This window comes from Chiroxiphia lanceolata, chromosome 12 (assembly GCF_009829145.1).
Source record: "Chiroxiphia lanceolata isolate bChiLan1 chromosome 12, bChiLan1.pri, whole genome shotgun sequence".
Lineage (NCBI taxonomy): Eukaryota > Metazoa > Chordata > Aves > Passeriformes > Pipridae > Chiroxiphia > Chiroxiphia lanceolata.
The window spans coordinates 19,025,709-19,052,481 of NC_045648.1; the positions used below are offsets into that span (position 1 = coordinate 19,025,709).

A 26,773-nucleotide genomic window follows, 5' to 3' on the forward strand; every position below is an offset into this window, starting at 1 on the left:
ATTCTGCAAAAGGGAAAAATAATTTATTGTTGTGTTCCACAATCTCTCTTCTGCTGTTTCTCTTTCTTTTGAGATTGATTTTAGTGTTTGGCAAACATGTAGTTCAGTGTTGTTTTTCCCCCTGACCTGGTAAGAAGAAACTCCTTGTTTGCTTACTCAGTTGTTGGTTTTTCTGTTTTCTGAGTAGAGCAGGGTAAAACTGACAATTAAAAAGGAAAATTAATGGGGAGGAGATGGGGAAAGGCAAAGTAACTTGCAAAATATGTTGGGAATGAAATGAAGTCACCCTTTGTTTGTCAAGTCTCTGGGAGGCTGGCCTTACAGTGTTAATAGTTCCTCATGCTTATAACCTAAAATCTGGGGTTTCCTGCTCAAGCTTTCCAGGTTCCTTTTAATGACCTCCACTAAATATTGTTGTTGTACTGTAACTCTGCAGTATCCAGAGATGATTTTCTGTAGCTCTGGCCAAGCTGAGCGGGATGAAGAAAACTGCAAGTGGTCTTGTGTACCTGTTGAGAGCAACACAGAGGGTTCTTTTAGAGAATTCCACAGGATAGGAATTCCAGTTAAAAAACCTGCTGTTATCTGTTTACAAAATCTGAGATGAGTGGGCTGATATGTGTAATTTTGGCTATGGAGCTGGGCTCGTTAGAAGTTGATGTGGTTCTGCTCTTCACAGTGCAAGCTGACTGAGGAGCAGGTGTGTTAGATAAACTGGGTGTGGCCAGGTGAGCTTTTGTCATTTCTACAGCAGTTTGCAAGGATTCATAGATAACATTTAATAGAAAAAGATACTTAGATCAAAAGATACTTTTAAGGGAGTGGGGCAGTATTTTTCCCTCCTGTGGAAAATGATGGTGCTTTGTGGAGGTTTGCTTGGCAGTTTGACTATTTTGTAGTCGAGTAAAAAGAACCATTATGAAAATAAGATTGAAATGGGGAAAAGTTCTTTTGAAATTAGGGGGTCAGTTCCTGAAAATACTGGTTGAACCTTCATTTCAAAACCTGAAAATGTCTCTTGGTAATATTAGCAGTGAAGCTTGTGCTTCTAAGCTTGAACAGTTGGCCTTCCTGCTGGAGATAAGGCTTTTCCATCATAAGCAAAACTGTGAAATGATGCTGGAATGTGGTTTCAAACATGTGTAAAAGAGCAGCAAGTCTCAACTACTGTGTGTTTCTAAACAAGATCCATGTGAATTTGTGCCCAGAAGAGAACAGCTCCAGTTTGCTATTGTTACTTGAAAGACAGGTTGCACCCTAGTTTCTACTCCCTGGCTCTCTGGTGGCAGTGTGTGTGCACACCCTGGCTCTCTGGTGGCAGTGTGTGTGCACACCCTGGCTCTCTGGTGGCTCTCTGGTGTGCACACCCTGGCTCTCTGGTGGCTCTCTGGTGTGCACACCCTGGCTCTCTGGTGGCTCTCTGGTGTGCACACCCTTGGCCATCAGACTGAAGGACCTTGAGCAGCCAAACCCACAGTGGTCTGAAGTGACGTGTGTGTATGAGTGAGTGATGGTGAACATTTCTTAAGCATTGAAGCTACTGCTAAATTGAAGGATTTAAATGGCTGAAGATTTTTTTTATGATGTCACTGAAAATACCTTTGTTTGTTGGGAACAGCCAGTTCTGATGAATCCTTTCTCTTTTCAGATTGGGATACTGCAACTTTAAGTAATGAATCACTCCTAGACACTGTGTCCAGATTTGTTCTTGCAGCTCTTCTGAAGCACACGAGTTTACTTAGTCAAGCTAGTGGTGAGAGCAGGCAAGTCATTTAAAGCTGCTTTTAAAAGTTCAGTTGAATTCTTGAAAGGCAGTTTGTGTGATATTTTTTTTATTTTTTTTCTGGCTGGGGTCTGTTTTTTGGCAGGTACCAGCCTGGCAAGGCCCTGGCAGAAGTTTACCGCTGCGTGTACAAGGTTCGGAGCCGTTTGCTTGCCTGCAAGAACATGGAACTCATTCAGACCAGGTCGTCCTCAAGAGACAGATGGGTAAGGCTGGAAATCTCCTTTCAGTTCTTCAGGCTCTACTGGTTATTCAGAAAATATTACAAAATGTTGGTTTCGTAGCTGTTGCTGGTATTTTCATTGTGTCTTGTTGAAAACTTTCAGGAGTTTTCAAATGAAAATGGGCAGAGTATAATGAGGAGTCTGTTTGTAGTACATGTGATGCTGAATCAGTTGGAGCCAAGGGTTGATTGGCAGCATCTGGCTGGAGCACAGCCTTAGGCCTGGCTTTCCCTGTGGCTGTGGCTCTGGTGTGCTGGACCATAAAGGCCTAGAGCTTAGATGGAGATGGCTCAGCTGTGTTGGACAGGCCACAGCTTAGTCTGGCTGCCATGCCTGAATTCAGCTGAGTTTTCTGGGCCTCTGATCTCTGTACCTCTCTCTTCCCCTTCCCTGCCTTACTCACCTCTTCTTCCTTCCTCCCTGCTTGGATTATGTCCTACCATTGCTTTACTGTGACCTGTCCTTGTCAGCCCTGCATGATTGTTTGCCATTGCATTCTGCCCTGCAGGAATGCAGCCAGCACGAAGGCAGCCTCTGAATCATTCCATTAAACCAGGTCAGATTTGATGATGGAAATGTTCATGGAATTACTCCGGGTTGGGGCCTGTTGGGCATTACAAAGTACTCCTTAAAGCAGGATTCAGGTTTCTCTGATAGGATTTTTAAGCAAGATATTTTTAACCAACAAAATTCTAATGTGACATGAGGATTAAGAGGCTTTTTGGCTATGTTATAAATTACTAGTGATGCTCTTTAAAACCATGTGCTTATGTTGCCTACTTAATTAATATTGGGGGATATGTGTCTTGACCACTTGCTTTCTCAGGTTAGGGCTCTGACATGTCTGCAAGACATCAGCACCTCTGAAAGCATTGGGTGTGTTCAGTAATTCTCCCAGAAATCCTCCCAGTTACTGTGCAGATGCAGCACAGCAAATCTGATACACGTAGCACATTTGTTGTTTCAGATTTAATAGTATTGGGAAAAAGTGTCTGGTTTGCATTTGCATAGCAAACACAGGCTTGAGGATAGAATGAGGAGGGCAAATAAGCCAGAGAAATGGTGACCATGACGTGCTGCTGTCAAGACCACCAGGTTTTTTCTGCAGATAAATTATGTTCGTGGGATGCTTTTCCTCCAAGTTTTGTAGGATTAATTATCTTCTACAGTATTCCAAAACCTCTGTTGTAACTGGATGTTTTCAAGCTTTGCTTTCTTGGGACTGTTTAAAGCTGCTTCCTGCATTGGAAAATTATCTGTTGGGTAATATGTATTTTGCTGGTCAGCACTTCTATCCTCAGATTGAGGGAAAGCATCAACTCAACTATATCCACTCAATCAGAAAAAAATTTAAATTCAAGTTCTAAGACCATTAAGCTTCCTGTGCACCTCATATGCTAATCTTTGGGATGTAAATCTGGTAATTTCATGGAAATAAAAGGGAGGAAAAGAACTGCAAATGCAGAACTGTTAAGAAGAAAAATGGGAACATATTTACTATCGCTTTAAGGAACAGTCTTATCCGTCAAATAAGTTTTATCGTATTCATGTTCTTTTTAAGGGAATAATTTTTATGATTCAACAGGATGACTTTCCAAAGGCTTTGATGCTGAAGTGTCAGAGTTTGACAGTAGACTCTTAAGTAAGCATTCCAAGGAGGCATTTTTATGTAAATAATCTGAGTAATGGTTACTTAAGGAAAATTAAATTTCCCAGCTGACGTAGAACCTTGAATGTAAATGGCTGATATCTTTCATTTCACAGAGTATCAAAATTATCTTTTTGATAGGAAAAACCCCTAACTCAATACCTTTGTCTTTTTACATTCATCTTTCATTTCAGTGAGAATTTTTCACTTTATGATTTGTGGTTTTTTTTCATCCAGATGCTGGATAACCAAGAATCTGCTGATGTTGATACTCAAGAACATTCTTTTACTCGTACAATTGATGAAGAAGCAGAAATGGAGGAGCAGGCAGAACGTGACAGAGAGGAAGGACACCCAGAACAGGAAGATGAAGAGGAGGAAAGAGAACATGAAGTTATGACAGCTGGTAGTAAGTACTAGTTCTGTGTGTCAATAACGTCCTTTGGAAGGACAGTGTCCTTTTCTCTTTGAGGTAAAATCGAGCAGTTAGTTAAAAATTGTGAAAGATTTATCTGCATAAGCATTGTGAGAAGTTTATTTTTATAAAATGGTGTAGGGCTTTGGTTGATTAAGGGGAGTCTTCAGATGCAAGGGAATGGGAATACTGGGCAAGTGCACTGCCTTTGTGGGCAATTCCCAGGGCATCTGCCATATCCTAGCACTTCTTATATGCACTGTCTGCAAGACTAATGGCTTTCATACTGTTTCCTCTGAAGTTCTTGCCAGCAGATCTCCAAGTTTTCATCAGTATTTATATACAGAATTTTTGCTGTGTTTGTATGTGTTGTTATTTTTTGTAGTGAGCTTTGAAGGATAATGTTATTCTGAAGTTTGGAAACAAAACTGCTGTTGATAACTGGGCTGACTGAGTGGGAATTCACTTCTGTCTTTGAGTATCTTAGAGTTTGGTATTTGTAACACTATTTGCAATACTTTGTCATGGGTTTTCTAAAAAGGTTGTTTAACTCTTTAGAAGATGGCTTGGAAAAGGTAAACCTTGCAAACTGTTATTGTACTGATTTGGATTTGTAATCTGGCTCAATGGGGTAGTTAATCCTTAATTTTTCCAGTTTCAGTGAAGCACATTCAGTCACACTGGGCTGGTTTTCTCTGTTATTAACTCAGCATTCCCAAGGACAGCAGTTGTGTTGGCCTGGGAAGTTTTCTGTGGAGTGTATGTAGCTTAAAAAGCAAAATTGGCTGACTTGAGATATTTGCCATAGATGTATAATTTTTTTTTCCTTTTCCAAATACTGTTCCTCTGGATACTGTTAGAATGCTTGTCTTTTTCCAGCCTTTGCTGTCATCCCCTGTTTTGCTGACAGTTCCCCACTAGGATCCCATATTTCTCTTTGGGAGCTCACAGACCAAAACGTATTTTATACCTTTAGTTGTCTGTGGTGTGCCATTGCATGGGCAATGCAGTGGCCTTCCCTGCAGGTGTGCTGTGGGGCTGAAGGCACAGTCAGGAGAAGCTTTATGGTTCCAGAAGGTGTACACGTGTTACCAGTTCAGTAGGTGCAGTATGTTTTTGCTGCTCGATATGCAGTTAACCTGGGCAAACCCTCAGGGTTCTCAAATTCCACCTGGACAGGGTTTCTGGGCACGATAAAGGAAATGTGTCCAGAAATATCCAGACAGACAGTAGTGTTACGTGCACAAATAAGTAGGAAGATGATGATTATTTCACTGGACTTCCCAAGGAATCTGATCCTGCCATGCAGAGTTCAGTTGGTGCCCTTGATGCCTTGGTGCTTCTGACTGTTGATACCAATGAAGGAAGTATTTAGGTTTACCTCTGCCTTTCCAAAAGGGAATTGAATCTTTAAAAATAAAATTATTAAATCAAGAGAACTTAAGGTCTTTGGACAGAGATGAGGAGATCTCTCACACAGCTTCTTTAGAGGAATCTGGCACCTCAGACAACAGCAGAATTCAGTAAAGTGAGGGTTAAGAATTTTAATAAGATCTTCATTGTACTGCCCAAAGCTAATAAAAACCTGGAACTGTTTCAGTATTGACTTGAAGATACAGTGGAGTCTGAAATACAGATTTACAGAAGCATTACTTTTATAGGTCTGCTAAAAGGCAAACATGAAATAATCTCTCTCTCTTTGATGCCATCCAAACAGGAGTTGGGTTGCAGTAAGACACTGAAAGAGTGTTTGGTGTTCTGTCAAAGTGCATTGTCCTCTTCATTTTAAAATTAACATTGTGTAAATGCTTCATTTAACCTGTTTGCATTACTTTATTAATGACATTGTATTATTAATGTATTCTTTTACTGTTGGAAAAATATTGGTTGTTCTTTGTAGCGGGGCAGTTTTTGGCCCGAGATGTAGATGAATATTTTATTCTCTGTAGCTTTGTCTAGAAGTTAAGACCTTCTTTTTGTGTTGCATGTTACAGAAATATTTCAATGTTTCCTATCAGCCCGTGAAGTAGCTCGCAGTCGGGATCGGGATAGGATGAGCACTGGGACAGGGACTAGACTTGATGATCCACCCCCTCAGTCTCAGCAGGAAAGGAGGATCAGCACAGATCTGACAGAAGGGCAGGATGTGTACACTGCTGCCTGCAACTCGGTGATCCACAGGTGTGCCCTGCTGATCCTGGGGGTGAGCCCCGTCCTGGAGGAGCTGCAGAAGCGCCGGGAGGACGGGCACTCCCAGCAGCCGCCCTCGACCACCCCCGAGGGCATCGGGCTCATGACAAGGTGGGCTCTGCTCCTTGTGTATCTCTGCTCCCTTCATTGAACAACCTCAGCTTTCCCCTGAGGATTCTTACAGTTGTTTTAGAAGAAACCTGTTGCTTAAAGCAGTGTTTTGCTCAATTTTTACTCAATTTTCTTTGTCCACGTTAACTAAAACTTAAGAGTTTTATTCTGTGTGCACCCTATTTAAGTTTCAAAGCTGGGCTTAGTGGTGAATAGTTCAGACCATCAGTTGTACAGACATCATGAGGTACTTGGAAAACCTATTTCTTTTTCCTATAATTTGTGTTTGGATTTTTTTACTGCCGTATTTGTGTTTCCTTGACCCTTACCAATGTCCTATGCAGTAGTGCCAAAAAAATTGTAGTGTATGTTTAGAACAAAAGTCTCAAAGCCTGTTATGATAAAAGTGTTGTTCATGTTTGATTTTTATAAGTATTCCTAACACTGACGTTGGTAAGACACTATTATTAGGTATAGGAGAAAAAGAAATTAAGCCAGGCAGCTCATTGAATAGGAAGAAGTGCTTAATTTAAATAGTATGAGTACTACATCATCTATTTTAAATTTTGTAACCAGAGATATTCTTGGTAACACAGTTTTATTCTAAACTTGACTCACTGAAACTTTTTTTCTGGCAATCTTTATGTTTAAAGTAGAATATAGCACAGGAATTGTGTAGGTGATGCTACTAGTCTGAATCTACTTATACTTCTAGTGTACAGAAACTCTGTTTGGTATTTTAAATTAAGGTATTGATGTGGAGTATAGAAGAGGATTATATATATTCAGTACCCTTTTATTCTTTTTGCCTCTTTTTGGAGATCTAGTCCCTAAAGCATGGGTGGCTGCCTCTGTCATTGTCAAAGTGCCTTTCATCTCCAGCATATCAACTTTAGGATGCATTTTATGGGTGGGTTTTGAATAAGTTCAGTGCTTTGTCACCCACTTACTCTGTGTTTGTTTTCCTGTGCTCTCAGCTCAGAGTGTTTGTTACTCTGTGTGATACTCACCAAGGCACTGGAGATCCCTCACTGGGGTCACCCTCTGTTCAGTTGACCAGTCAGGCTGTGAAGAAGTAACAAAGTTTACTAATACCCTTTAGAAGCATAACCGAAGCCATCAGACCACTTTTTGCCCCTTTAATGTGGTCTTGTGCTGTTCTGTGATAGTTTGCTCCCAAACAAAACTGTGGTACCTGCTAAACTTGACTTACAACTCTTACTTTTGTCTGATATCAGTGTTTTCTTTCTGTGTGCACATAAATGTGTGTGCCCCTGGAGCAGGAGTGAAAGTCTGACAGCAGAGAGTCGCTCAATCCACACCAACTCCAGCTACAGACTGATTAAATCAAGGAGTGAGTCCGATTTGTCTCAGCCAGAATCTGATGAGGAAGGTTATTCACTGGTGAGTGAACCAGCATTTCCTTGTAGGTGGAAAACACATCTTAAACATTTGTTTAGTACTGTGTTTCAGTAAGTCAGTTCAGCATTCTGAAGAGAAAGTACTAGAGGTAAAAAAAAACAGTTGAAATTATTATAGCTCTGCTAACTTCCTCACTTTTATGGGGAAGGGATGAAAGTTAAACACTCAAATGTTATACACCATGTATGTTCACCTAAAGAAATGAGACTTTTGTTCATCTTTTAATGTAGAGTGGAAGACGAAATGTTGATTTGGATTTGGCAGCATCACACAGAAAGAGGGGTAAGTTTTCTTGTTTACCTCGTGAATATTGACCAGATAAATGTTGGTGTTTGTGAAGTTTAAGTGTGTTTGCAGTTACATACAGCTGACAGTTACATAGCAGATCCTAAAACTGAGTATTTAAAAATAACATGTAAAAGAATTGTTACCTACTGTTTGTTTGCTTTATGACTTGGTTTTAGTATTTTCTAGGTTATAACTCTTTATTTTAGTTTCTAGAATTGTGACCTTTTGAAGCAAGGGAGGATTTCTGTGAAGTTAAGTGAATTAGGAGCGTTCTTTTTTTTTTCACTCATGTGACTTCAGGAATAAAAAACTGGCAGAGAAGTTCATGTGGAACTTGTACTAACAATGAACTTTTACCATAAAATGTACTTGAACGAGGAGAACTTGTATTCAGAAAATACCACCTTAATTTGCATCCTTTCAACACCAGCACATCTACAGAACCAAGCAACCACTGGTTTTATTGCTCCAGTATAAATCAGATCTTTAACTTTTGTACTGTGTTGCTGCTTCACACTGGGGAATCTCAATGAGCTTCTTGATAGAAGGTATGGAGGGAACAAAGGGTGCTTGTTTACAAGGAGACCAAAAGTCCCACTTCAGTCTGGGTGATGCAGAATCTCTGTGAGAATCACAGCTTAGGTCTGTTGTACCTGTAAAAATCATGGGAAGATGTAAACAGGAATTAGATTCAGTTATGTTATACCTTAATAACAGAAGCCTTAATACCCTTAGGTCGTGTGAGAATTCTAGCAGAGCACTCAGAGGTTGTTTGCTTTTTGAAGTCTTCTGGAACTGTAAAACAGGCTATCAGTGGTACACCCATTGGATTTCAGTATTTAAATAATGTGGAAAGGAGTTCCTTGTGCTTGCAATTGAAGCAGTTGAACAAGTAAAGAAATGCTGTAGAGCTGTTTGTACTGTGACAGCAGGATGTGTCGTGGCATTTTCAGTGTCAGGAGATCTGTCAGAAGGCCTCTCTCAGTCTCTGAAACCAACATTTTTAGCTTTGCTGTTAATTGGACATAGAACTCTGCACTTGATTTCCTGTGTCCTAAAACTAATTCAGGAAATGATCTTGGGTTACATCTCAGATACAGTGTATTTTGGATTATGGTTCCTGAGCTGTTGGTTAGGCTGATGTTGCTTTGGTCACAAGCCTCAGGAAATGGGCAATAATGCAAGAGGAGACTTTATTAAAACTTCTATTACAGCAGAAGATTCTGCACTGGGTTTGTATCACTGAGGAGAGATGGGGGGAATGCAGTTGATCTGTCCAGAACCTAAAGAAGCTCAAGTAGCTCATGTGCAAACTGAACACTGTGACAACATGTAACTCTTTCTGGTACTGGGAGACTTATTTGCTGTCCCATGATACTTAGATTTTTTTTTTTGTCTGGTTTTGGCAGCTGGGGTTGGTCAGCATTCAGTAATGAAAGCTGGTCTGCTTGTGCTGGATGACATATAGGACAGTTTTCCTTGGTACCCAGTGAATCCAGGGCTCATTTAAATTCCTCATAGGTCTGTTAAGGTCAGGAAAAGATCTACAAACACCTGTGTGAGAAGTGGATGAGCTCAGGGCTGTTTAAGGTCTTTCATCTCTTCTGACGTGTTTGGTTTTGTGAATCCCCTGGAGCTGAAGCATCTCCCAGTGTTTGGTGAGGGTGCAACTTCCAGCCAGTTTGGATTGTCCCCCTGCCCCTTGTCACATCTCCAGCACACTGAGGTGCCAGGGATGGTGCAGTGCCAGTCATGGATGTTGGAGTGGTGAAACCCCTTCAGTTAGATCTCTGTTCTTGGGATGGGCTGTGGCTGATAAGGGGATGTTTGTGCTCACTGTTGCCTCAGTTTGAGGAGCAGGAGAAATCTGAATTCTCACAGCACATTCACATTCAGCTGTGCTCCATCCCCCAGAAGGAATTAAAGACTTCATCTGCATTTGAATTTGCTACATTTGTTCAAAATTGAAGTGATGAAAAAGCCCAGTTTCCTGTTTATGGCAAGTAAACCACTGTGGAAGAAATGACCCACAGAAGACTCCAGCATTGTTTCTCACAATGTTCTCCAAGTGGATTTTTAAGTGCCACCAAAGTCAGATCCCCCTGAAGCAACCAATAGATATTTTTGTGAGAAACAGGCAGCATATTTTTATTTTTAGTTTGGGTTTTTTTGACATGTTCTTTCTGTATTTATGATTGTACCTTGTACTCCTACATCTGATCTGCTTTTGAGTGGAGGATGTGGAAGATTTTGTGTCCCTCTAAATGACAAGGAGAGGAAGGAAACTTGTCATATAGATGCTGAAGTATGTGTCTATTTTGAGTGCAGAGAATAGTCATGCATTACAACAGAAGTGTACGTGGGAAACACTTCTCAAATTGCAGTTAACTTAAATCCTACAAAACAGCAACAGTAACCAGTGTTGCTTTAAGGGACTTGTAGCTGAACTCTTCAAATTTTTGTAGAGTTGGCAGTGTTTGGGGGGGAAAGAACGAGTAGAGTCTTACAGAAAATCCGAAGGAACCACTTCTCATTTCTTTCTGCTGAAGTTTATAATATAAAATATTTGATCACGTTTCCTTTTACGTGTGGTTTTTAAAATAATTCTTTACTCAAGTTTGCAGCAGCCCTTGAAGATGTTTGTTCTCTTCAGTGTCTGCATAAGCTGAAGGAAGCTGACAGGCAGAACCAATTGGAAAGCAAGGTTTTTCTCCTTCTATCACCACTGCTTTTTTCCTGCAGGCTGTGCTATTTTGAAGACTTCAAAGAGAATTTTGACTAAAAAAATTTTTCATATGTGGGTGTGAGGTTCCTCCCATCTCTTCTCAACAAATGTACTGAAATGTAACCACATTGAATGTTACAGAACTGTGGCCACACATGTTTCCAGCTGAGGTTTTGTAGGGCTGGTTTATCCTCAGCTATATTCCATGCAGAGTGCTTGATCCTTGCAAATTTGTCAAAATTACAGGGTATTGGTGAGTGGTTGGTTTGTTACAGGCAAGAGAGTAATTCCCCCTGGAGTGGGTTGGCTTATTTTAGAACTTCTGTTTGTTGAATGCAGCAGCTCATTGTTCACAATTCGGGTCACATTTCCTTGCTAATTGAATCTCACTCTTGGTTATAACCTGATTTTTATGGTGTGAAAACTGTTCCCTTTCATAAATTACAGTATTGAAAACTGGCAGTACAAAGACTGCTAATCCTGTGAGTTCCTATGGTCTTGCAGATGAGTATGGAAGGAAAAGCATTCTCTTTTTATTCAATTAACATCTCAGCTACTCAGTCCAATCTTTGTTTAAATTGCCTTCTTCATTCTTTCTGTCTATTTAGAAATAGGACTGGGATATTCCTACTTCAACCTGAGGATCCTTAGAGTTTCTCATTCCTTGGCATTTAGTTATTTCTGAATTAGTAGACTTTTTCTGTAGTTATGGAAGGAAAAGTCTTTTCCAGTGATTTTGCAGTAAGGGGTGAAGACATTGTTTTCCCTTTGTATATAAACCTTTTTATTTTTTGTTGCTTAGATTAATCTCTTTCACTTTTGCAGACCCAGGGGTGTTTTTGTGACCCAGAAGTGGTACCTGTTGTGTACAGTAGCTGTGGGAGGCTGTGCACAGCTCTAGGGAGTTATCAGTAAGGGCTGAGTGGTCAGCAGTGAAATCATGGTTCCAGACACATCAGTGGGACTCCTCCACTCAGGGGTTTTCATCACATACATCTAAATTCAGTGAATTCCAGTGTGCTTGTGTTACTGTTGTGTGTCACTGACACAGTGTTACTCCAGAAAAAGCAGCAACTTCAATGAAATCCAACTTAAATTGAAATGATCCTGCAGTAATGAGTTCTGAGCTGGGAAAAGGGCAGCTGGAGTTTGAGTAAGGGATTTAGACACATCTTGGTGGATGATACAAGGGATGTTCATGGGATTAGTTTTGCTTCCTTGACAAGAAGGTGGAGAATGTAGAAAGTTTGTTATCTAGGCAATACTAATTCAAAACAAGAGTAAGTATTTTTTTCCACATACTTTGCTGCTTGGCATATTATTGTATTGATTGAGACTGATCATTTAAGTCTAAGAATAATATGAGAATGAGGTTTTGTGAGTGTGTTACTTTCTGTTTCAAATGTCTGCTTTTGTCTTCTGATTCTTGTGTGGTGTAGTGTATTTACTCCTTTTTGGCCAGTTGAGCCCCAGAAAAAAGAAGAGCTTCAAGCAAGTAACTGATGGCATGTTTATTTTTTGTCTCTATAGCTTCCCTACATGTTTTTTGTTTTCTGGAGCGTGCATTGCAGCTGTGCCACATTCATGTAGAAAACTCATTATTACAAGCTGACTTATAAGGACAAGTAAACTTTTTTTATTTTCACCGTAAGCTTAAAGTTTCTGCCTCTGCACAGCTCTGGTCATGTGATTGTAGAGGCTTTGGAAGTGCTGCACTGCAATCAATTCTGTGTGATGAATATTGCACAGAATCAAGCTAAGCTCCAATATACAGCCATACATTTGATTTTTCTATTGATATTTGACATATTCAAGAGAAAAAAATTACTTTGTTTTAGATCTGCGTGCTCTAATTCCTAAGTGTTTTTACTTCTGAAGTATGCCCTTAGATTTCTGATATCTTTGTGTTTAAACTCTACACTTTCAATTATAACTTCTGTTGTCTTACATTTAATCTGTATCTCATAATTGTTGGACTTTGTCCAAATTTGAAGCAATTTTAAATTGGTCTTACATTTAAACATTCTTGCATTTCATACTAAAATGGCTAGCTAAGATCTAATCTTACTTCAAATATGAAATAATTTAGGTTTTTATTAATACATGGTGGGGGTTCTTTCTTATAAGATTGGTTGACTGTCAAAACTAAATTTTCTTCTGGTGTTCTCCTTGAAAGGTCTCCTTTAGCTTAAGATTTAAGACACTGGAATTGCTTTTTGTCTCTTTACAAATGCTTTGGCTCTGTGCTGTGCTTCCTAGCAGGGCAGGTGGAGGGGAGGAAGCTGAAGGCACTTTGGGCTCTCCTGCTCCTCAAAGGCTGCAGGGCCTGAGGGGGCTTTTTTTTGTTGCTGTGTGGGCAACATTTTGTGGACTTGGCAGTGATTTAGCTGTGCTTCCTGTGGGTAACCTGAGGCTTTGTTTCTCCTCTCCCTTGGGCTCTGGTCACCATCCATATGCCAGGAAACTGCTTCCTACATGAAACTAAGTATTTTAGCCCCGATTTATTCTACTCTTTGTCATTTATCTTATGTTTCTCACCTGTCACTTCCCCATATAACTTAGATTTTAAAGGAGAGCTTTAAAACAACTACTCTAAGAATTAATGTTAAAATTAGGGTAAAGTGGTATCTGTCTTTGCTGTTGTTTTAAATACTGTTGCCAGATATAAATTGTAAAATAGAGTAACAGAATTTCTGTAAATTTTTTTCCATAGTAAACTGGACAAAATAGGTTGTTCTCTGTAAACCAGGTGGTGTTGCTGTGTTACATAAAGCAGCAGAGATTAGGAAATTAGATTGCACTTGGAAAAGCTTAATCTTTGCATTATCCCAAATAAATTTGAGGCTGTATATTTTTGTCAAATACGTTGTATGACCTAAGTACTGTGATGGTTCTTTCTGAAGCCATTGCAATTGTTTAGTAGCAAGTGTAAGGGATACCTTGCAAATGCACATAAACACTGTTTACAGAAAAGGAAATGGAATGTGAACTGTTTTTCCTAATTCATAGCCCTGACAATTAAATTTTTGGCAACTAAGTGGGGATTTGCTACCTAGTTTACAAAAGAGAAGCAAAATTTCACAGTATTTTGAATTTGTAAGTTGTGTAGAGATGCGAATTGTGAGCTGCAGGTGCAGCCTTGTTGGCAGAATAACAGCATTATTGCTTTTACTTCAGGAAAGAAATGATGTCAGTGGTTACCAGGAGAGTTATCCTGAGTTCCAACCTGTGTGTCTGTCTTTCCTTGTCCCTCTGAGCAGCTGCTGCAGGTAGACAGGAGGTCCAGAAACGAGGATCCAGCTGTTGCCATTGGAACTCAGCCTTACTGAGGAAAGAAAGCGTTGAACAGATGGATTGCTGTGAATCTGTGTGACTTTTTCCTGAAAATGGCTCTTTTAATAATGTTTGAGGCTGATACCCTGCAGAAAGATTTTTAAAAACCAAAGTAATACAGATTTGTACGAACCCTTTGAATGGGTTGTGATTCTCCAAATTTTATCTGCAACTCATTGTGCATAAAATAGATTAATGGATTAATATTTAAAAATTATTCATAGATTATTTAAGATAATCCGAGCTAAAATTTCGAAGTGACTTTAAACATAGATTAGGTTACCACAAAGGTCTCCTTACACTTCCTATCTTTACAGAGGGAAGGTTCTTCTGAGCAGGGTCTGCCCTCTTGGAACACCTTGCACAGGTCCAAATTGGCCAAGAGCATTTACAAAAATAAAATACTGCCTGCTGTCCATGGGTTGGCTGCTAATGAACTTATAGCCTGAGTGACATGGCCCTTGGTGGTGCCAGGGTTTGGGTTCAGCAAAACTCTTATGGAAATGAGGTCCAACCAGTGCTGCAGACTGATGGCTGGTGCTCGTTTGGAGGCCATTTTTAGTGGTGATGGTAAAGTTTCAGTGTAAGGACAGAGGAAACACTTGAAAATAGACTTGTGAAATGGCCAGCCAACAAATATACAGATCTAATACTTGCTGGAGATAGTATTTAATATACATGTATCTCTCTTGAGTCAATGTTCTCTGTTAGTCTAAAATACTTTCTGTTCCATCTGCAATCACGATTTCTGTAAATATTTCATCCAAAATAACATTGCTTTTTCCAAACTATGAAATACAGTGGCTTGATTAAAACCAAAACTACTCTTGCTCTATATAATAAATATCCAAGTGCATAATTTCTGTTTTAGCAAATCTTTTCTTTACTATTTTGTCATTTAGCTGCAGAGCATTTTATTCAGTGTTCTAGCTTTAAGCTGAGCAGTTTGAGTGGCTTCTGCCTTTTTGTTTTCTCACTTGGCACCATGTTGCAATACTGCTTAACATAGAAAAGAAATACAGCCTTTTCTTTAGGGAAATTGCTGTAAATTTAAATCAAGTGTTTTGCTCTAAGTTGCTTTAATGCATGGTATAATTAACATGAATATTCATTTTCCACCTGTATGAATAGCAGCAGTTCAATCTTTACCTACTGCCAGAATGTGTTACCTGGTGAGTGGGAATTGAGAGACTTCCCTGTGTGTGTCTTTAGGAGCAATTCACAGTCAGGTGGAATCTCTGAGTGACTCCTGGGTCCGACTGAAGCACAGCAGGGACTGGTTGTACACGTCCTCCTACTCGTTCGTGGAGTCTGACTTCGATCTCTCAAGATCCCTCGGAGTTCATACTTTGATTGAAAATGTTGTCAGCTTTGTGAGTGGAGACGTGGGGAACTCCCCAGGATTTAAGGAGCCAGAGGAGAGTATGTCCACCAGCCCACAGGCATCAATCATTGCAATGGAGCAGCAGCAGCTGAGGGCAGAGGTAGATCTCAGTTTAACAACTCTTCTTGTTCTTTAGACATTATACTCGTTTTAGGGATTTTTGTTTTCTTGAAACATTTTTCTTTCTTTTCTGTTAAATATCTTCACTGGAACTGGGAACTTTTTGTAAATAAACTCTAAACCAAAACTGAAAGTATTGCTCTTTTTAAAAATATTGTGTCAAGGAAAACAGCTGCCTCGTTCATCCTTGCTTAGAGTTGGAGATGATCCAATTTCAGTTTCTAGGGATATTGGCCACTTAATAAATATTGCCTTTTGCCTGCCTTTATTTTTTAGCTTCGTCTGGAAGCCCTTCATCAGATTTTGGTGCTTCTGTCAGGGATGGAGGAAAAAGGCAGTGTGCCACTGATGGGAAGCCGTCAAGTACCAGGATTTCAGTCTTCTTCATTGCTTACTTCTGTTAGACTCCAGTTCCTTGCTGGCTGCTTTGGTTTGGGCACTGTGGGACATGCAGGTGCCAAAGGAGAGAGTGTAAGGTTGCATCACTACCAGGTATGTACTTCAGGAGTTTCTGCTGTTTCAATAGCTGAGTGATAAAAATGCATCAGTCCTTATAATATTTACTTGTTTGGCCCAGGATGGTATCAGAGCGGCCAAGAGAAGTATTCAAATTGAAATCCAGGTGGCTGTGCACAAAATCTACCAGCAATTATCTGCTACTTTAGAAAGAGCCCTGCAAGCTAATAAGCATCACATAGGTAAGTGAAACCAAATTTGCAAAATACGTCCTCTGCTATACAGTACAACAGCTTGTGCATTTACCAAAGCAGCCTTTGGTATTAGTGACCAGGATTCACTGAATTATCTGACTTCTTTTCGTGAGGGAGAAACTTTTTAACCTTTTTCTGTCTTCATTTTCCTGAAGTGTTAATTAGACCTTATTTTAAGTCTTCTCAGCCTTTCTGTTCCACATACCACAATCTCCCATGGTCACCTGTGACTTTGGGGCTTCAAAGTGATTTTTAGGTTTCTCAGGGATAAGAAAGCAATTTTTTGGAAGAGGTGAGAAATCTCCAGTCTCTTCCTTTGTTGAAATGAGCTGTCTTTAAACCCAAACCTGAGGATCAGGGCACCTTGCCTCTTTGGAAAGCCCTTTGTCCTGTCCTATATCCAGATATTGCCATGTGCTTCAGGGATAGCTGAACTCTGCACCTCTTTATGCCTTTGTACATGCACTGGCCAATAGCTTCAGCACTGCAGAGAGCTCTGGAATTTGAATTTGTTGGTGGAACCCAATGGGCATTCTTACCTGAATTGTTTTGCTGTTTCACTTACAATTAAAATGGAACTGAAAGAAATTTCTTGAGAATCCATGTGAAGTACATGTAGAAAATGAAATATTTCACCCAGTTATCCTTCTCTAGAGAGAAGTATCTGGTTTGAGATTTAGCCTCAGAACGTTTACATCACAAACTAGATCTGCATGATATTCTTCCTGGGGCAGCCTTGACACAGAGTTACACTGAGTTAAAGGGGACCACAGTGGTACATCAGAAAGACTCCCTCAAAGTATCTGACAAAGACTCGCTCTTTCCTTGATAATTTAATTCATTAAATTGTATTTAAAAAATGATTTGCTGTTCTTCTGTCTTAGGGTTCTTACTCTAAGCAGCTAATTAATTAGAAACAACTCTTTTAACCCCAGAAGCACAGCAGCGCCTTCTCTTGGTGACGGTCTTTGCTCTCAGCGTGCACTACCAGCCCGTTGACGTGTCCCTGGCCATTTCCACTGGGCTGCTGAACGTGCTGTCCCAGCTGTGTGGCACAGACACCATGCTGGGCCAGCCTCTGCAGCTGCTGCCCAAAACTGGCATCTCTCAGCTCAGCACAGCTCTGAAAGTAGCCAGCACGAGGCTCCTGCAGATCCTCGCCATCACCACGGGGTGAGTGTCAAATGGTCCCTTGCTTTTGGAAAGCTTAATTGTTAAGCTCTTCAGCACACTTTAAAAATAACCTTTCTTTTAGCTCAATAAATGTTGCTCTGGAGTATGTGAGTGAAGGGCAGAACAAAAAGAGTAGTCACATTATTCATGGGAAAGATGCACATAAGGCTTATAAGTATATTTAAATAGTGATTGTTTGGACCAGAATAGTTACAACTCTGTGGTCTGTGAACACTGTATTTCAGTAGTCCCCATTTTGCTAGTTCAGCTTTGTGTGTAGATCTGCTCAGTTGATGTGATAAGACTTTCTGTTGGTGTGTAAAAGCAATACCAATAACGTGGTAGGAGTTCTTCAGAGCAGTGCACTGTGCTGCTTTTCAGAATATGAAATAGTTTGCTGAGGAACAGTGGCCTCTGCTAGACCATGGAACAGAATGTAAAGTCCTATCAATACTTAAATATTTAGTTTAACTCAGTACACGCCAGTGGAGAAAGAATTTTCTATTTGGGGCAAGACTGTTATTTGATATTCTGTACATGCATCTTCATGTCAAACAACACATTGCATTTACCTGCCAAATGTGTTACGTCAAAAACTCCAGTAACCCTAAACCAAAAAAATACCCTAAACCAAAAAAATACCCCAAACTGTGGAAACAACACCTCATCCTTGGAAGTTGCAGTGGAATTATGATTAATTAACAAAGTTGTTCTTTTTCCTCTAGGAAGTACTGAAAATGTATCCTTTGACTCCAAAGCTTAGACAGTTTTAGTTTAATTAGATATTAGTTTTAATATGTTTTAAAAGGGTTGGAAAAAGTAATAAACCAAGCCTATGGTGGAGGATGGGGAAAAGTAACCTGCTGCAATTATTGTTCCTTGGATCAGCTCTCAAATACTCTTCTTTTTACTTTTTTGTGTGTCTGTACAGAACCTATGCTGATAAACTGAGCCCAAAGGTGGTCCAGTCTTTGCTGGATTTATTATGCAGCCAGCTGAAGAACTTGTTATCTCAAACTGGTGTGATGCTTATGGCTTCCTTTGGAGAAGGGGAGGGGGAGGAAGATGAAGTGGAATCAAAAAAGGCAGATTCAAATGGGGATAATGAGAAGAGAGACTTTAGAGGTAAATATTTTGCATAATTTCTGTTACAGTTCTAAAATACCAGAAAGCATAATAGAAGAAACCACTGAATGCTCATCAAGTCCTCATCAGCTCTACTGTGTTTTGATTTTTGTTGGGTCATTTTTAACTCTGTAAATTAGATTCAAGTCATCAAATAATTTAGTGCTCTGCTCAGATTTATGAAGAATTGATGCATAAATTGATGTAAGGATGCTAGCAGGCTGAGAATAAGAATTACTCCATCTGGTTTGGAATTAGGAAGAGAGTATAGTTTCCCTTGAACAATGATTTGGTGGTAGTGTTTTTCATATATGTGGTCATAGGAATTTATCTGGATTTCAAACTACAAATAAGTACAGCTTTATTCAGGAAATTGTTGTATTTAAGCAGTTTTGCAGTTTGAGTGAATGGCAAGAGGGTGACACTACTCTGTGATATGAAAAAATCTGCAAGAAAAGATTTTCTGAAATACTAAGATCTTCACATTGTTGGCAGTCCTTAATGAACACTAATTTTCTGTGGAAATTATGGGTTTGAAGAATTATCAATTGTAGCTTGGTTTTGGGTGTACATATGTTTTTGTTTGTGCTTATAATGGTCTTCCCTTGTTAATTCATCAGCCATCACATTATTTATAAGATAATTAATCACAAAATAGGATATGAGGTCTTTCCAGAGACATTTTCATGTTAGAACTTCCTTGGAATACCCATCAGTGTGGGAAGAAGTTCAGTGTTTTGCATCAAAACCACTTTGCCTGACTGCCCTACTGGGTGGGGAGGCAGGAGAGCTGGGAGTGTTCAGCCTTAGGAGAAGGGGTGGTTGCATGGAAGATGTTTTAGTTTTATCCTCCTCTATTTTTCATTGGCAATAAATTAAATTATTCTTCCCCAAAGTGAGTCTAGTTTGCCCATGAGGGTAAAAAAAAGGCAGTCTTGCTCCTTTGCCTTGAGGCATGAACTTTTAGTCTTATTTTCTGTCACTGTCTTGCTGAGGAGCAGAAGTGAGAGCACAGCTTGGTGGGTACCTGTCAGCCAACCAAGGTTCACAGCCAACCACCATGGAATAACTGAGCATTGCATTTTTACCTACAGAACAGTAACAGGACTGCCAGTTGAGTTGTAATATTAAGATGTACTGAAATTCTGTCATTTCCCTTCCTAGCTGCCCTGCGAAAGCAACACGCAGCAGAACTGCACCTGGGAGACTTCCTTGTTTTCCTGCGTAGAGTTGTGTCTTCAAAAGCAATTCAGTCCAAAATGGCATCTCCAAAGTGGACAGAAGTACTCCTGAACATTGCTTCTCAGAAGTGTTGCTCAGGTATGACCTGGTCAAAACGTGCTCAGTGGTTACTTGCATTTCCGTGGGGCAGTTCCAACAATGAAGCCCTGTTAGAACATGGTGCACAGTGAACCATCAGAACTAACTGGAGTAGGTGTGCACAGGAGTTACACTTTTGGGCAATGGTGGGGTGTAGCCAGGTGCAGGCCTGATGCAGAGGACTCTTCCAGATTATTGACCTGTTGTTCCATCTTCAGGAGTTCCCTTGGTTGGCAACCTGAGGACCAGACTGCTGGCGCTTCACGTGCTGGAAGCTGTGTTACCTGCCTGTGAATCTGGCGTTGAAGATGATCAAATGGCTCAGGTCTTTATATTTTGTTATAAACGTTTACACCTCTTTCTTCTAAAAGTCTGATTAAACTTATGAATGTTTCCTAAATTTGTTCAAAATCCAGTCTAGTGAGGCTCAGTGTAGATTTTTGTTAATCCAAGAGCACTAAATATTTTGACGTTTGTACCTGTGAAGTAAAGTAAAACAATATAATGCTCTTTGTCCTCATCTGGGAGTTAAAATGATCTGAATTCTATTCCAATGCACCAGGTTGTCGAGAGATTGTTCTCACTTCTGTCTGACTGCATGTGGGAGACTCCAATAGCTCAGGCCAAACATGCCATCCAAATCAAGGAGAAAGAGCAGGAAATGAAGCTGCAGGTAACGATGCTTGTACTTTGTCTCGTGACTGAATGCTCCTGAATCACATTGACCACAAGTGTTTTGTCCTGTTCCTGGTAGAAGCAAGGAGAATCTGAAGATGAGGATGAGAATCTTCCTATACAGGAGGTGTCCTTTGATCCTGAGAAAGCTCAGTGCTGCATAGTGGAGAATGGGCAGATTCTGACTCATGGAAGTGGAGGCAAAGGATATGGTTTAGCATCCACTGGAGTCACTTCTGGGTGTTACCAGTGGAAGGTAGGTTGCACAAAAGTGCCTTTCTTAACTTCTCTCACTTGGATTTGGAAATATGCTATGATTTGTTAACAGCAGGTGTTTTTTTCCCTTATGACAACACCCTTGAGTAAATGGCAGTGTTATGTTTATAGCTGGACTCTGATCTTAAGGATCTTCTCCAATCTAAATCGTTCTATGATTTTATGATTTTTCAGTCCAAAGGGAAGAGTTTGTGGCTGCTTTTGAGTGCTGCTATTTGGGTATTTCAGTACACAGGTTGGAGAGTGTCAGTATGTGTTCTGTGTTTGTAGAGGGTGATGATATTTGTCCCTAAGATCCACAGTCAGCATGAATATGCCTGGTTTTGCAAAAGTTACCTGATGAAATATGTATATTTTGAATTTTTTTTTCTGTAGAAAAACACTTCACGAAACATTGTTTTCTTGCAAAAAGACACATCAGCCTGACTGGCAAGAACAGTGTTTTAATACACCATCTGGAGTGATTTTAATTTTTTAGGAATACAGATACATACACAGTTGTGATCCTTGTTAGTATCACATTTGAGCATAACACTTGTACTTTTTTTTCCCACTTGAATCTGTGAACATGAGATGAAAAACTTGTTTCTTTCTGTAATATTATTTTAGCACTTGTAGCCCAAGTTGTGTGTGTGTTTTGAGTCCAGAAACGCCCCCCCCAACTTCTTTGTGTATTTACATATAGTTTTCTTCATTACTAGTACATTAAGCTTAAATGACTTGTCAGTGACTGACCTTATACCCAAGATGTCATTTTAGAGCTGGAGCATGATTTCACCTTATAAACTTATAATTTTTTATTATTAAAAGCTTCTGAGAGAAACAGAAGTATACATACTGATGAGCAAGGAAAACTTTTGTTGCTTCAATGTGTTCAAGTGCATATTTTTGTGTTTTTTTCCCTGTTTGTTTTGCCTGCCAGTTCTACATTGTGAAGGAGAATCGAGGCAATGAGGGCACATGTGTGGGGGTTTCCCGCTGGCCGGTCCATGATTTTAACCATCGCACCACCTCGGATATGTGGCTCTACAGAGCCTACAGTGGCAACCTCTACCACAATGGAGAGCAGACTTTGACCCTGTCCAGCTTCACCCAAGGAGATTTCATCACGTGTGTGTTGGATATGGAAGCAAGAACCATTTCCTTTGGGAAAAATGGAGAGGTATTTAACATCAATTGTTTTTTTTAATTGCATCAGTAATATGACATGGATAGACATGGTGGTTAAAACTCGTGATAGTTTGTGTACTTAAAACCTTTATAATACAGACACAACTTTTTCATGTTTCATATTTTTGCTCGTTAAGATGTTCTGAGCTGGAGGGGTTTTTGTTTTGGTTTTTTCACTAGGAGCCCAAACTAGCTTTTGAAGATGTGGATGCAGCTGAGTTATACCCTTGTGTTATGTTCTACAGCAGTAATCCAGGAGAGAAGGTAACTTAAATGTTCATCTGTGTGAATGTGCTGATTTTGGCTGGGATAAGTCAGTATTCATCATAGCAGCTTGTGTGGTGCTGTTTTGGATTTCTGTCCAAAACCGTGTTGATAATACAATAACTATTGTAATCTATTGTAAATTCAAAATGTATTTTATTATTTAGAATTCATTTACAGACTTAATGTTCTACATGAAAAATTCAGTTCCCCAGAAACCAGGCAGAATGTACTGTCAGGATTTCTAGATAGTCTTTTGTGAGAAACCATCAACAGTTGTAATTTCAGCATCCTTGAGTTTGAAGGGCTGGAGGTTTTGATCAGCGTTCAGGTGGATTAGGAAAGCAAAAAGAGGCAATGCTAGTAATTATTTCTATTCAGGAGACTCCTGTATTTATAAAAAGAGCTTATTCAGGTATGTTGAGAAGACAACTTTGACACCGTTCCTTCCGACGCGTAGGTGAAAATCTGTGACATGCAGATGCGAGGGACACCCAGAGACCTGCTGCCTGGGGACCCCATCTGCAGTCCCGTGGCTGCAGTGCTGGCAGAGGCCACCATCCAGCTGATCCGTATCCTGCACCGCACAGACCGCTGGACACACTGCATCAACAAAAAGATGATGGAAAGGCTGAACAAAATCAAAACCTGCCTTAAAGAAGCAGGGCAAAAGCTCAAGAAAAGCCGCTCGGTTCAAAGCCGGGAAGAGAGCGAGGTGAGAGAGGAGAAGGAGAACAAGGAGGAGGAGAAAGGCAAGCATGGGCGGCACGGCCTGGCCGAGCTGTCGGAGCTGCAGCTGAAGATGCTGTGTGCGGAGGTGTGGCCCGTGCTGGCCGTCATCGGAGGGGTGGATGCTGGGCTCAGGGTCGGAGGGCGCTGCGTGCACAAGCAAACCGGCCGGCACGCCACCCTGCTCGGGGTGGTCAAGGAAGGCAGCACCTCTGCCAAGGTGCAGTGGGATGAAGCAGAGATCACCATCAGGTATGTGCATTTCCTGCGCTTTTCAGCCTAGTGGTGCTTGGAAACCTTCAGAAGTAACCCTACGTGTTGCGTTAGAGTCGTGCTGAGCAATTAGTGTAAGTTTAGACTTGGGCGGTATTGAAGTTAGTGCTGCCTCAGAGTGGGGTTCGTTCAGGGTCTGACCTGCCTTAGAGAGCCCAGGGAGTGCCCCTGTGTTAGGGGTGAGCAGTCTGGAGCTGCTGTTCTGCTGAGGATGGTGAGGACCAGGGAGGAGGCTGGAGGGAGATACCCCCTTTTCCACCTATCTTGCCTTCAAAGGGAAGGCACCTGGAAGGAAACTCCGAAACGAAGCCAGTGGCTTCTCTGAGCTCTCTGGTGCTCTCACAGGACTTGCCTGTGTTTTGTGTGGAAAGATTTGATTCATTTAATTTCTTAAATTACTTCTGCCTGTAGCTGAACCACAGTCTTGTGGAGAAATTGAGCACTAATTATTTTATTTTTTTTTTTACTACCGGTAAAAATAAAAATTACATTTTGAAATAGCTCAGGTCAGTTTGCCTCCTAGAGCTGTTGCAGTGTTGTGTCTGTTTTGTCTTTGCAAAGGCTGTTGTCACTTTAACTAAATATACTGAAGTGCAATTCATTTAGTTCCAGATATAAATTCTTTCAAATACACCCATGTGACAGTATAGCCTTAAAGTAAGTGTACCCTTAAAATAACTTGAACCATTTTTTGAGTGAAGTGGTACAGCACTTGAACTTGATGTAAGGTATTAAGTTCAGAGTGTACCTTCTTCATTAAAACCAGGCTAAAGCTTGCTTTCATTTTTAGCTAGAAGTTTATATTGTGAGATGGGAAAACATTTTGGGATAATAAAAGTCATTTATCTGCTGGATATGTGGAAAATACAAGATGTATGGAAATATGGACTGGTGAATTTTTGTCCTGCTTCAAGTGAAAATTAGTCGAGTGTAACAGTCCTAAATATCACCAGAAGATACCAGTGAATGTAGATGACAGATAGACCTCTGTGTCTATTGGGTTTTCTCATCTGTGTTTTTAAAATCACTGTCCTCACCAGGTAATCTGTCCTGACATACCAGAGACAGAATTATCATAAGCTATCAGTAGTGTGGTGATGAATACTTGAACAGGAACATGAGGTCCATCAAAGCTTTTCCTTCATGTGAAAATTTTTTCTTTTATAAGCTTTTGTATCTGTGCACAGATTCAGCTCAGGTATGATGATAAAATTTGACTTAAGGTAGTTTTTCTTAGTAGAAACCTGTTACGTACCTCTAAATAATCTAGCCAAAGCCTGTGTCAGCACAGAATTGAGAGCTTCTGTGGGACTTCTGGGTTTCAGTGCTTGTTGAAAACTTGTGTATGCTTTGTTGCCTTTGCTTTGAAACCATATCTCCCTGTTTTCTGGTCATAACCTCATTTTCCCCTGTTTGCATTTGATTTTTAGAATCGGTTTATTTTATCAGATATATTTTACATCTTACTTTGCCTACATTATTTCCTGTACTTTCCTCCTGTCTCTCCCTCACTTGCTTTTTCCTGTGTCATTCTGATCTTTATTAAAGCTTCCCAACTTTTTGGTCGCCTAGTGATACCCCACTGTATAATCTGGAGCCCTGTGAACCACTGCCTTTTGATGTTGCAAGATTCCGTGGGCTGACAGCTACTGTGTTGCTGGACCTTACCTATCTGACTGGCATTCATGAAGACATGGGAAAGCAAAGCACCAAGAGACACGAGAAAAAACACAGGCATGAATCTGAAGATAAAGGAGAAACAGACCAGAAGGCAGAGGGTGATGCTGGATCAGACACACGATTAGGACCAAGCGCTGACGAGAGCAAAGGACATGGTGCTACAAGCTCTAAGTCAGAAAATGAAATTGTTTCCTTTTCTTTAGAACCTTCAACACTAGGTATGGAATCCCAACACCAACCTGGTGAAGGAAGAAAAAAGAATCACGAGCACAGTCCAAGAAGTCACGACGTAGTGCAGTCAGAAATCAGGGCCGTGCAGCTGTCCTACCTTTACCTGGGGGCCATGAAGTCCCTTAGTGTTCTCCTGAGCTGTAGTAAGTACGCTGAGCTGCTGCTGATACCAAAAGTGCTGGCAGAAAACGGGCACAACTCGGACTGTGCCAGTTCCCCAGTGGTCCATGAGGATGTGGAGATGAGGGCTGCCTTGCAGTTCCTCATGAGGCACATGGTCAAACGGGCAGTCATGCGGTCGCCCATCAAGAGAGCCCTGGGACTGGCAGACCTGGAACGGGCACAAGCCATGATCTACAAGTTAGTGGTTCATGGGCTGCTGGAGGACCAGTTTGGTGGCAGACTTAAACCAGGTACATTTTCAAAATCAAGGAAGTATAGGGCTACATTGATTTTTATTTTTTTTTTTAATTTATATTATAATTATTAGTAACAATGATAATACAAATAACATAATCTTGTAATTTTGTAGTGGTTATGCTTTGGAGGAGTCTTAATTGGACAGAGAAATTTTGCAAAGCAGTTTAACTGTTTTATAAACATAATACTGACTTTTTTTCCTTTTCTCAAATTCCTTATTAAAATAAATAGTGAATGTATATCAGTCAATCAGAAATATAGGAGTTTCTAATTTGTCTTTAATACTTACTTAAAATGAGCAGTTCTGTATATACTTGTCAGAAGGATTTGCACTCCTTCCAAACCAACAAAAAAACCCTCTTAAAAATGTTACTCATTTTTAAGGACAACTGAGATAAAGATAGCTTTATAGTTAATCAACTCTGTTTCCATGCCTAAGACCTCTTCCCTTTTGCCTATTTTGAGAATAATCCTGGCTGTTACAACCATGAATCTAAATATCATAAGATCTGGTGGAAGTAAATGTCTTGTTTGCTGTTTACCTTGTGTTGGTGTCAAAACAGCAAGAGCTCAATGGCTGATTTTTCCATCAGTCCGTGAGTTACTGGCAGCAGAAGTACTTGTATGGGGTGCATTTCTGCACACCCCCTTCTCTGGGGAGAATTTTGAATAATCAGAGTTATTTTTGAAAGTTGGAAGTTTAGCCCTGACTACTGTTTTGCTCTACACCATTATATTAATGTTGCTGTAACGTCCTTTTTTCTGTTGCAGAAGTGGAGCAACAAGTAGAAGAAGGTGATCAGTCTCAGCAAGCCCAGACTCCAGTTACAACCAGCCCTTCTGCTTCCAGCACAACATCTTTCATGAGCAGCTCCCTGGAGGATACAACCACTGCTACTACTCCAGTGACTGATACAGAAACAGTTCCAGCTTCAGAATCACCTGGGGTTATGCCTCTCAGTCTTCTTAGGTAAAATACCCTATCAACATGTATGATTTTGTGGGTGTAGGGAACCAATTGTGTGGTTTATATACAATATATGTGTTTAGATAATGCTAATGTTTGTATTTACTGTCAAGAACT

General features: G+C 40.3%; 1 protein-coding gene across 2 annotated transcripts in view; it reads left to right on the forward strand.

The window, feature by feature from the left end:
- Positions 1–26,773, forward strand: part of HERC1 (HECT and RLD domain containing E3 ubiquitin protein ligase family member 1) — a 112,778-nt gene that overhangs the window by 51,084 nt on the left and 34,921 nt on the right. Inside the window, exons 21-40 of one of the 2 annotated variants that reach the window (XM_032700294.1) lie at positions 1,649–1,763; positions 1,869–1,989; positions 3,893–4,064; positions 6,065–6,371; positions 7,655–7,775; positions 8,024–8,075; positions 15,352–15,623; positions 15,920–16,135; positions 16,221–16,341; positions 17,289–17,526; positions 18,458–18,651; positions 19,816–19,971; positions 20,190–20,296; positions 20,534–20,644; positions 20,726–20,902; positions 21,845–22,084; positions 22,273–22,356; positions 22,817–23,337; positions 24,907–25,682; positions 26,461–26,659. In XM_032700294.1, the coding sequence (XP_032556185.1) occupies positions 1,649–1,763; positions 1,869–1,989; positions 3,893–4,064; positions 6,065–6,371; positions 7,655–7,775; positions 8,024–8,075; positions 15,352–15,623; positions 15,920–16,135; positions 16,221–16,341; positions 17,289–17,526; positions 18,458–18,651; positions 19,816–19,971; positions 20,190–20,296; positions 20,534–20,644; positions 20,726–20,902; positions 21,845–22,084; positions 22,273–22,356; positions 22,817–23,337; positions 24,907–25,682; positions 26,461–26,659 (4,300 nt within the window). Of the gene's footprint in view, positions 1–1,648; positions 1,764–1,868; positions 1,990–3,892; positions 4,065–6,064; positions 6,372–7,609; positions 7,776–8,023; positions 8,076–15,351; positions 15,624–15,919; positions 16,136–16,220; positions 16,342–17,288; positions 17,527–18,457; positions 18,652–19,815; positions 19,972–20,189; positions 20,297–20,533; positions 20,645–20,725; positions 20,903–21,844; positions 22,085–22,272; positions 22,357–22,816; positions 23,338–24,906; positions 25,683–26,460; positions 26,660–26,773 lie in introns of both variants that reach the window. The other variant, XM_032700293.1, reaches the window with a different exon arrangement.